The sequence below is a fragment of the Trichoplusia ni genome, chromosome 4 (genome assembly GCF_003590095.1).
Source record: "Trichoplusia ni isolate ovarian cell line Hi5 chromosome 4, tn1, whole genome shotgun sequence".
Lineage (NCBI taxonomy): Eukaryota > Metazoa > Arthropoda > Insecta > Lepidoptera > Noctuidae > Trichoplusia > Trichoplusia ni.
In genome coordinates, this window is record NC_039481.1 from 6,386,536 (window position 1) to 6,398,277 (window position 11,742).

The following is an 11,742-nucleotide window of genomic DNA, read 5'->3' on the forward strand; positions in this document are numbered from 1 at the left end:
TTAATTCCAATACTTTATTCAATCAATTAAGATTTGAGTAAGTTATTATTGCCCCTTCATGACTTATCCTAAAAGTTCATTAAAAAAATCGGTCGTTTTTTTAGAATACAATTTTTTGTAGCCGTTTTACTTACTACGAAACAAGGATTAGAACATAAAGAACTGAATGGCTGAAAAATGTTTAATACATCAATTCATTCAGTTGTAATAGAATGTTGTCATCGGTAAATACAATTTCACAGTCTTCCACAAAGTTCTGGCCTTAAAATAATACACTCAATTCACTTCACTAAAACATCAACGTTCCATTGGAGTTGTTGTTATTTTCTGTGCAATGATTTTGCCATAGCCACCTCTGCCACCATCATAATCAGTCCTATATTCATCTCGTACCTGTGGGATCATAGCAAATAATAAACACATGACCTTATGTTCCATTCATAGGGATAAGTTAAGGTTCAATTTCTGAAAAATGTTTTTGCAACTATATGCAGCATTATTTATTTATTGATTGTCATGAAAAGTCAATGGAATGTATTTTGTATTGGTATAATATATATTATGTCTTAGCAAAAATGTTACAATTACCTGTCCACCAGTTTTGCCTCGTCCATACTGCCTTCCTTCAATGAACCCAGCATCCCAATCACAACGGATGATCCTATCATCAAGTCTTGTGCCATTTATATATCTGTAAATAATGTTGCATTAAAGAACCTTTTTTACTGTATAATATTGTGTAGAACATAATGCTGGTATTCCAAAATAATGTGACTATAAAAAGGTATAAACTTAACTAAAACTTATAATATTGAAGATCGCCTGTAAGAATCTTCAATACCAAGTTATTTTAACCAATACTTCAACTGTTTACATAGTTGATTTAGACTAAAAACAGTAATCATTTTGCAGTATAAATATATATAGGCAATATAACTGGCTTTCATAGTGGATTCTATTGCTTTTTACATATTATATTCAGTTATAAACATTTAACAAATTGAAAGCTTTTTAGTATGAATATGTGAATTTACAAAGAAATTAGGTCAAATGTAAATGATTCTTTTAATAATTTTGTAGCAGTTCATTAAACCTTTTATCAAAGACAATGAAGTTCTTAAATTACTACTTGGCACATAATATAGTTAAGACATATAATTATAATATAGTTAGGAGCAATGACATCAATGTAAAATATGTACATAAATATTATGTTGTTCACAATCAACATACACTCATATATCTGAATAGTTTACAATAAGTGTTTTTTGATATTCACATCTTGTTAAAACATATTTTCTGTTTACAATGGTCTTAAAACACAAATTACAGAAAGAAAATGGAACTAACCTCATACATTGTTCAGAATCAGGTCTCTCATAATACTCCACAAAGCAAAATCCACAAGGAGTTTTTTTATACTTATCCAAACCCATTATAACTCTTCTTATATGACCGCATCTTGAAAATAATTCGTATATCTGTTCTTCTGTTGTATAAAACGAAAGGTTTCCCACGTACAGGGTTGATGACGCTCTCAGTAACTTTTCTTGTTCACTACGAGATCCCTAAATAATGAGGGAAAATTACACAACAATATAATGTAAGCATCAGGACCAAATATAAATAAATTAACTTGGAAATTTAATTTGATTGTTTTTATAATTATTCTAGAGATCAAGTTAGAAATATTATTATGTGTACCTTGAAGTGCTGATCACGATAGGAACTTATTTCAATGGATGAATTCATAGCATCGGAACTTCGCTTCATTTTAGTTCACTTTATGTAAATACATCAACTTATTAAAATACCTCAGAAACAATATGTTCTGAGCCAAACAAATTAATACAAAGTAAGAAAAACGCCACAACAACGTTTTATTTCCTTCACAATCTTCCTTCACATGTCAGTCAGTCACGAAATTACGAAAAAAATTGACATACAATGAAAAAGTGTTGCCAGACTAGACAAATTAGACTTTTTTTTAGAATGACTTGCCCCGGGAACGGAATTTTGGTATGATTTTTATTTTTATTTACTACTTTACTATTCGTCGAACTTGATAAAAATATTGTGTGTATTTAAATAAAATCTATTTCATAGCAAAAAGGCACGATAGCGTTTAGCCATAGACAATGCAATAGACTACAAAATGCAAAAACATTTGTATTTCCCGCTATTGTGGTATAATTTGCTAATGTACAAAACTTTCGCAGCGCTGTATACCTGAAACTCTTAAAATCAGTTTCTGTATTTTTCATGTTGTCATATATATGCAAGCCATATTTAAATTTTTCTAAAGTTACTAATAATAACTTTTAATCCTTTGGATTTACGTAGTGCGAAGCGAATAAAAGAAGAAAATCATTTGCAAACAATGGCCACTGTCGAAGAATTTGAAAGTTTAGACGAGGAGGTTAAAGAGCTAATTCTTAACTATAGATTTAAGAGAGCTACAACGTACGAGCCTTGTACACTCAAAAACTTTAAGGAATGTCTTATCGGTCTAAGTGAAGTAAGAAAAAAACATTTATGAATAATTTTAACTTCATGTAATATTTTGGAATTTATTTTGTTTTTAACTTTTAGGAGTTTGGATTACTCAACATAAACTATATTTTTAATCCACATTTAGATATAACCGAAGGAACGCTTGATTCTAAAGCGTTAGTAAATCTTATCAATTCTGTGTGGACTTTGCTACACACTTACAAAAATGTATCTCAAAAAGTGGAAAACTTAGAAGAACAAAATCATATTCTGGAACATAATAATAAGCAACTTAATGTAAGTATGACTAGTCGAATTATTGTCTGGCGTTTAAATGCACCTAATTACAATAAGTTAAAAAACAAAAATGCATATTATAAAATGTTAAGATTGCCTGGCCTGTCGGCTAAGTAACTAAAGATAAAATAATAAAAAATGGATGTTTTAGGGATTAGTGGGTAGATTGAAGGAAAAAATTAACTCGGAAAAAAATGAGTCTAAAGCGTGTGTGGCATCGGCCCAAAGAATATCTGATCATTCAGATGAAATGTTACACAAACTGACCGATGCCCGGGCTAAACTCCTGCAAGTCACCAAACAGAAAGATGCCAATGAGAGGAAACTAAACAATGAAATAACAAGATTGAAGTTACAGAATGAAAAATTAACAGACAGGCTGCAAAATAAAGGTATGAAATTAAGTGAATCAAACAAACAATTAGCTCAGAACACAATATTAAAAATAATAAAACTTTTTTTTCTAGATCTTCATTCTCATCCATCAAGAACATCACAGGCTGTCTGCAAAACTTTAAAATCAGAACAAGAAGATTACATTAAACATTTGAAAAGAATAATAAGCAAACTAGAAAATAACAATCAAATGTTAGTGTCAGAAGTTCTTAAGTTGAAAGAGGAGCTTATTGTTTCAGGAGATGATCATTAATAAGCTACCATAATTTAATTCTCCTTGTTACCTGCACAAGCTGTGACTTAAATGCTAATTGAACTTAATGTTAATTACATAACTGACTGAATAGTAATGATATTGTGATGACCAGTATTATGGAAGAAGTACTTAACTAATTAATGCTAATAATGTAGGATTGAAAACTATTTTTAAATATTAATTTACTATGTAACTGAATAATATTGTACCTGACCTGATCAAATAAGATTTAATTAATAAAAAAAACAATCTCATTTTTTTTGCTTTCATTTTAACCCCCGACGCAAAAAACGACGGAGTGGTATAAGTTTGACGTGTGCGTGTGTGTGTGTCTGTCTGTGGCATTGTAGCTGCTAAACGGGTGATCCGATTTTAATGCGGTTTTCTTGGTTTGAAGGGTATATTAGTCGAGAGTGTTCTAAGCTATATTTTGCGGAAATCGGTTCAGGTCTTCAAGGTCATCAGGTCGTTTGTTAGGTGTGATAGGAATGTTACACGCTCAGTTTACTTGCAAGCATATGTGGATCTGATATTTGAAATACTAATGTCTTCTCGAACCACTGAGCTGGTCTGCTTTTAGAGCTCGAAGGTAGGAGATGTAACCCTGGTCTACCTTTTAGTAAACCCATCGAGTCATTGAATTTGTCTTGACTAGTTCTCTTCATGTTTCTAATTTTGGTCGGGGGTTTTTAAATATTAAATTTGTTTTTTTTTTCTTTATGGTAAAACAACAGGTTTTATTAATTTCTAAATCTACAGTACCTTTACGAAGTTGATATTAATTATAGTAATACTTCATTCTGAATTCAAACTTCGTTGCTTTTGAATACTAGGTTGGACTTGGTCAGGGTGGTTCAATCGAATTGCCTACAAAATATATTTCTGGTGTAACAATGAATAAATTTTAGAAACAGGAAAGAAGTATTATTTTAGCAATTTGTTGTGACGCTAAATGTGTCCAATAGTAATAACAATGAGATGCGTGACGTTAACTCATTTACGGCCGAGGTTCGTACGTAATACGTTCAAAGAATTAATTATCAGGTTTTGTCCGGGCTTTTGCGCGACTCGGACGTAACCAGCGCCACAACATCAGTCCGCGACGTGCGTCGACACGAGCGGCCAGCCGACCAACTACTACTGAATCACTTCACTCTATTCGTGGGCACTACATTTAACATTCGACCGCGAAAGTGTGCGCTCGCGCCTTGTTTTAACTGCAATCGCTGCGTTATCTTTAGTATTTCTATAAGATTGATAAGATCATTACATCACTGTATGATAATAATCAAGGACTAAGTTACGGACGAACAGTACACCGTGAGTCGCCACCGCTGTACGATACAGCGGTATTTAAATAAAGTGTGAAACAGTACTATTTACTGCCGGTTAGTGTGTGAATATTGTGTTTGTCAATTTATCGGATGTCGCCGCACTCAACATGGGTACGACGAAAAGACTGAAGATTACAGTGGTTGGCGATGGTATGGTCGGCAAGACTTGCCTGCTCTACGTATACACCAAGAACGAATTCCCAGAAGAATATGTACCAACAGTGTAAGTGTTAACTTAAAATACTTAATCGGTTCCGGTAATGCTCGAGATGGCAGGTGCGACGTCGCTAGGTCAATAGGGCGATTACGACAAGCTACGTCTGTGGCGACGTGAGCGCGGAGCCACTAAATTAGCGAGTCGCCGCGGAACGTCGTTATCATCACAAACACACTTAGATATCATTATGCCGTCATTGTGAAGCCTAAGGATCCCTACTTAGTTACCAGAGGAGGAATAAATTTAATTTTCCTCTATACGGTCATATACAGAATTTATTCCATAGTACTTAATTTACCGTGAATGACTCATAGATAAATAACATACTGAATTTTAAAATAGTAAGTATTTATGGGTAAAACTTTGACGTTGTACATTCTACATTTGGTTGCAGTACCTAATTAGAAACAAGTTGGACAAATACCCTAATATAACAAAACAATAATATTTAAATACTAGACGCCGTTGCGGAAACCTTGGAATATCAATTAATATAAACAAACAAGTGTATTAAACTTCTATTTTATGCAGGAAGGAATAATGATGAATCGAATCTTACGTCATTCAATTTTGTACAATACTGTAGAATTTTTAATGATGACTAATATCCCTTACCTACACACTACTAACGGTGTTATAAATCAAGATATGTAGTATATCATTGAGTCATATATATAATAATTAAATTTCTTTTAAACTCCTATTACATATATCTACCAACTAGCTTTGAGACTTTTAGGTGATCATACTTTCGAAAATTATTTAGGAAAAGACTTTCGCGCGAGAAGGGAAGGGTGCTATTTCTTGTCCCTGAAATAATATTTATAATTGAGTTCAAGGGCTCTTCAGTTACTCATACGGTATGGTCTTATGATAAAAAAGAAATTTAGCAAAATAATATAAATATTTTTAATGCAAGTTAGTTACTACTTGGTATGAATTGTCTAAACTTTTATTTATAGAACAGCGATGCATCATGGTCTAAATGCAAGATTGTCATGTGTCTTTCTACAACGTGCCACTAAGGTCACTTAGGAATAAAGCTGCAAAAATAAAATTGTATTATTTAAACATGCGACGCTTTGAATGTTAATTTCGCCAGCAATATTCGCTACCAGTGAGCTAATATTATTGAACAGGTACTTAGCATTGCGAAGTGCACTATTTATAAAGTCAAATACGTCGCGGCATTGTTGTATTGTATCTACACGTCGTCGCTTCCTCCTTATGAAACTGGACGCACGCCTACAGCAACTTTGATTTCCTTGCGATCCATCTCTGCGGTAAATGACACAGTTCTTATGATTACTCACATTATCTGTCTACTTAGTACTTGTACCGGTTTGGTAGTCAAGTGTATTGTCTAGTAAATTGTCCTTAGACTTAGCATGCCTAAGATTACGGGTTGGCTATGTTTAGAGTTGACATTTTCTATAATTTTGCTCAGCTCCTGCTTATCTTTGTGGGTTGCTGTACTAATCTTCACAATCAGCAAATGGCACGCTTACTTTTCCATGATTAGCGAAAGAGTTCGTTATCTGTCTTTTACTAACTTGCAGCAACGATTGCAAAAACAGCTGTAAGCATGAATAATATTATTATAACATTTTCATGTAGCCCTATATTTGTCGTGTTCATTACCTTAGGTGGGGAATTATTTATAAGCTGGCGAGGAAAACCCAATGTATATGTGTGAACTCAAAACTTTGTTTTGTTTAGAGGGAGGATTGGAAAAATAAGGTAAACGTTTTCTCGGTCGTAAACATGCTAACGAGGAAAATTGAACAGATTCTTGCCACTGTAATTTACTTCGATGACTTTTTCTTAAGGCTTCAAGGTTTAGCATCGGCAGTTAATGTCTGTGTTACATGCCTATGTTTAGCACTTATTATTTAGAATTCTATCTCTAAATACGTAATTGCTAACGGCAAAAAAGTGGTGAAGTAAGTTCCTTTATATATCATAACATTCGCATTCTAGTCAATTTCCTGAGCTTGACACAAGACATGTTTTTTCACGCGTATTTATTTTTTATTTTATTTGGGAAACAAACAGATTTACAATAGTTAATAAAATACATACGAAATAAACAGTACACTCTGTCACTCTGTGTAACGTGAATTCGGTGGATTTAGTTGGGGTAGGGCTTGGATCTAGGCGTGTATATTCAAAATAGTCAGCATTCCACTATATCACACACCATAGTGTTAAAATAATGGTAATTGAGCAACGAATGCCAAATGTCTTTTGCAATTTAAGTAGGTAAATAAAGTCTTGTAGGAACTCGCGACTAAGCTTTAACTGCAAGAGTTGAATGATCCCAGGTTAAGCTACGCTTGATACTGTTGATAACATCTATATCAATGTATCCCTCTAATCCCTCCGTGTTTCGGAAGACCACCCTTTATACCTAGACGCACCCAAGCAATTTGTTTTATTACCCTATACAATGGTAGCTTGTACAAGGAGCCTTCTGTATTGCTAAACCCACTTGCACTTGAACAGATTTATTCTGGGTTGATTTACGCAGCCATTGTCAAAGGAACAAACAAGCAAACTTAAAATGTAATTAGCCTCGTTACGAATGTTTCCTGCCAACAAATATCTATTAAACATAATTTGTTTAGCCTCATCGAAAAATAAACAAAAAACAGTTGCGTCCCATGTGTGGAGGTCGGTCATAAAATAGCAAGACATTCGGCCATCGAGCAATGAGATCCTTTGGGTATAAATATGCCATTTGTTGACTTTTAGTCATAATACGTACACAGACATTTTTATCGTCTGCTCGTTTTTTAAACTACGTTTTGAATAAAATCATTCATGAAGCGAAGTAGCGATACTGCAAGTCAGACACATAAAAATACTGTACACACATATTAGGACTATAGTTTTAAAGTCTGGCATGAAACATTTACCGAATTCTGAGTTCAAATGAAAATTGCCTAACAGGATAAACCGGCAGTCTGCGTAGTAGTTTGTTTTTAAACTTCGTCTAGCAGTTAGTAAACATTTTCTTTAACTCCAAACTGGCTTTACAACAGGTAAAGGTGGACTAGTTAATATCTACAAGGATAGGTGTAAAATAATAGAGCTTTTCATTTTGTTTCGTTTTTTTCTCTAGATATTAATCTTTATGTGCGTATTATACTTCCAAAACCAAGACGAAATTACGAAACCAATAATTCGCTCAAGTCCTAATTATTGTTGCAACTGCTTATGCGATACAGGCTACTGAGGTGTTTGTCACGACATCCGTTTCGGCTTTTTATTCTTCTTTTTAAACTCTGGTACGTTTCCAGTACCGAATCTACTTTTTTAATATTAGTAGGTATGGCAGCGACGTCGTTCACTTGGAAATGTAACTGAAAGCAGTCTTTTTTTTATCTCCAGCAATCGTTACTCAAAATATATTAAATGTACAGATTTAAGTTTTCTCCGATATTATACCAATTGTGTAGAATAAGATAGTTATGGATACATGATGATATATTAACTACTCATAATAATATTGTGATAATATGAAACGTGAAGAAGCACCTCTATCTGGCTGTGCATACTCTTTCACGGTAAACCCCTCAAAAAAGGATATGAAAAAAGATATTCCAGCGTAGCGGCTGGCAAAAGTAAGATTACATATTTCTAGTTTCCTACTAAAATAATTATTGAATTTATTTTACAGATTTGACAACTATGTCGGCCACATCACTGTGGACGGTGAGGAGGTGGAGATGGCCCTGTGGGACACGGCCGGCCAAGAGGACTACGAACGGTTAAGACCTTTATCCTACACTCATGTAAGTTAAAATTCATGAAATATAATATGGTAATCTCGGTTCGAGAAAACGTAATCTACTTATCCTGTTAGTCTAAAGACCTCGGGTGTAGGTATGCAACGCTTTCTGAATTTGTGTTACCATTTACCATACTGTTTGTCAAGCTCAGTCTTGCCGACCCACCGTAACAAAGAGACATCTTTTTAACCTCTTTACAGTTGGTATTCACACAAGACAAAAAGGATAGCCACCATGAATAAAATAGAATACTAGATTTCTCTAAATGCTAAGCAGTTATAGAGATACGCATGCGTAAAGAATACAAAATGTTTGAACACAATGCGAGTTCATAGACAGATAGACAGAATTTAATCTTGATGCAAACCGTTTACATGTACAATTAATAATTCATATATTATTGTTCTGTTGTAGACAAACTGTTTCCTGGTGTGTTATTCGGTGGGTTCACGTTCGTCATACGAAAACGTGGTCCACAAATGGTATCCAGAGCTCAAACACTTCAATGAAAAAGTACCCATTGTATTAGTCGGTGAGTTCAGGACATACAAAAGTACTTAATTATTTTGAACTGCATGCTGAGTGGTTTATTCTGCTTGTGTTGTATAATGATGCCCTGCATAATCTCTGCCTAAACATGGTCAACGGAAAACCGCCAAAAATTGTAGCAATGATATCACTTCATGAAATTAGCTTTAAAACGTATTTGTGAGTTTTACGAATATGGATGATTGTTGTAACAACATCGGCTGTACTTTTCTAAAATAACCCCTAATCGTGTACACACCAATTCAAGGCTATTAGCAGAATTAGTGTTAATAAGGAAGAACTTAATTGCTGCTTTAGATAAATTGTTAAATTTGCACTTAACAAGCTTTGCTTACTCATACTGACTAATTATAACGTTAACGTCACTATTTATAATATAAAATGCCTAATGGGCTTCCCATAAAATCGTAATAATCCTTCAAAATGATCAGGCGATCTTTTTTAGATTATCTAAGTATTGTAAAATTGATTCTTAATTAAGTGTAATTTTCCGTTTCAGCGACTAAGACAGATTTACGTGCCTCTGGCAGCGCAGTCATTACCACACAGGAAGGAAAAAAGTTAAAAAAGAAAATAAGGTATACATTCAATGTAAATTTAAATAAATTACATATTTTTTAAAACAATACAAAAGTGAAAACTGACAAGGGTTATCGTGCGCGAGCGCCGGCAGCTGTGCTATCGCCTCTTATCATTCGCTGATAATGCTGCGAGAACTTGTGATATAACGACACAGGAACAATTTGTTAAATAAATCGGCATATTTAATCACTACGAAATTAGTTGTACTGTTTTCAAAGCAAACACAGCCCCATTATTTATTATCAGCAGAGGTTTTGGTGCCGATAATCTATGGTTTAAAAAAACATGTAACCTATTCTATGTAAAATATTTGATGCTATTAAATGTCAATTATAAATAGTATGATAGCAAACTTATTTTATGACACCTGATTATTGAGTAACCACAACGCTTATCAGTACCTGAGTGGCATTGTAGATATCAGGTTACGCTACTTACCTATACCTGTGTTCCTTACAAGGTTTGCGTATGTTTCAGAGCGGTGCAGCTGGTGGAGTGCTCGGCGCTACATCGAGTGAACATGAACGAGGTGTTCGAGGAGGCGGTGCGCGCCGCGCTGCGCAAGACGCCGGTCCACAAGCGAACCTGTCAATACCTCTGACCAATATGCTTACTCCATCATGCTATCTTCATACAACGCCATCTTAATACCATTGAAAGGCTTTATGCTATAATGTTCCTTACTTGTAATTTCCTCATAACTTTTCATACGATAAAATTTTGACAGTAATTTAACAAGTTTGGATCGATGAGTCGACCAATTAAACGTTTCATTAAGAAGACGTCAGTGTTGACGACATTCTATGAAATATTGATTTCAAGTCGTGGTATTGCATTGTACCTACGGATTCTTTAATTTTAAAAGAATTATGAGAAAGTAATTCATAGACACGTTATGAGATTTCAGTTAGTTTAAGATGAAACATGCACTATTTATGACGCTTTTGTACAAATATGTTAATATTTTAAACTTTATTTTGACTTGTAAGATGAAAACGAAAGATGTATATTTGGTTTATAATTGTAAATAGAAACTTAGATTAAAACATTAACTTAATCTAAAATCTTACTTTTGCATTTGTAAGATTGTTTTCGTAATTTCGCAATTTAAAATAATCGAGTATTTATGCATTTCAAGTAATATGAGGTCGAACAGGCTACCTTATATGAGGAACAAGTTTTGATTTCTCTAGCATAGCACATCACACTGCCACAGTAGATGTATTTCGCTGTAATCGTAGTCTGTATATCTTTCGGCAGAGCTACGGGCGCAGTATTCAGTATCAGTGATGACGCTGATAGTAGTCATCCAGACTTGAGTGTAACCAAATGTTTGTCATCGGAAGTCTAGGATTTCCCGAAGCCGCAAATAGGTGACGTCATAAATACACGTAGCAGTATAAAATGTATTATATTTTACGTTAAATTGACTGAATCAGTATTTTTATACCACAGGAAACTAATGCAAACAATTGATACATACTAACATAGTCACATGTATTATATAGATCGTAGGGTATTATTTTGAACAGGAAAATTGTAAGGAAACATGTATTTACATTTAAGAATGTTCAAATGTGTTTATCTTATGTACACATATTGCAATTCTTATCGTAATACGCTTACTGGTTTAGTATTACTTAGATACTACAAAAGAACGACCAAAACGGACTGACCAAATTATAATAATTTGCAAATGTTAATGTTTACCAAGTCTTGATGATAAGTAAATATAATATATTATTAGAAAATTGTCTTTTATCTTATTTGTTCATTTTTATTTATTTGATAGTACCAAACATTGTTAATTTAATTATTGTTCAT

At 33.7% G+C, this 11,742-nt stretch overlaps 3 protein-coding genes across 3 annotated transcripts; 2 read left to right on the forward strand and 1 right to left on the reverse strand.

Annotated features, from left to right (window-relative positions):
- Positions 1-167: 167 nt before the first annotated feature.
- Positions 168-1,982, reverse strand: LOC113492717 (nuclear cap-binding protein subunit 2). Its single transcript, XM_026870329.1, has 4 exons — positions 1,705-1,982; positions 1,351-1,568; positions 589-691; positions 168-393 (listed from the first exon to the last, which is right to left on the reverse strand). Exons 1-4 carry the CDS (start codon positions 1,771-1,773, stop codon positions 298-300), a joined length of 486 nt encoding a protein of 161 aa, XP_026726130.1. The 5' UTR covers positions 1,774-1,982; the 3' UTR covers positions 168-297.
- Positions 1,983-2,122: 140 nt separating this feature from the next.
- On the forward strand, positions 2,123-3,698 carry LOC113492715. The gene is made up of 4 exons (XM_026870327.1): positions 2,123-2,518; positions 2,593-2,790; positions 2,942-3,182; positions 3,258-3,698. Exons 1-4 carry the CDS (start codon positions 2,381-2,383, stop codon positions 3,437-3,439), a joined length of 759 nt encoding a protein of 252 aa, XP_026726128.1. The 5' UTR covers positions 2,123-2,380; the 3' UTR covers positions 3,440-3,698.
- Positions 3,699-4,557: 859 nt separating this feature from the next.
- LOC113492716 (ras-like GTP-binding protein RhoL) lies at positions 4,558-11,679 on the forward strand. The gene is made up of 5 exons (XM_026870328.1): positions 4,558-4,999; positions 8,676-8,790; positions 9,202-9,319; positions 9,836-9,914; positions 10,396-11,679. Exons 1-5 carry the CDS (start codon positions 4,884-4,886, stop codon positions 10,517-10,519), a joined length of 552 nt encoding a protein of 183 aa, XP_026726129.1. The 5' UTR covers positions 4,558-4,883; the 3' UTR covers positions 10,520-11,679.
- Positions 11,680-11,742: the final 63 nt, after the last annotated feature.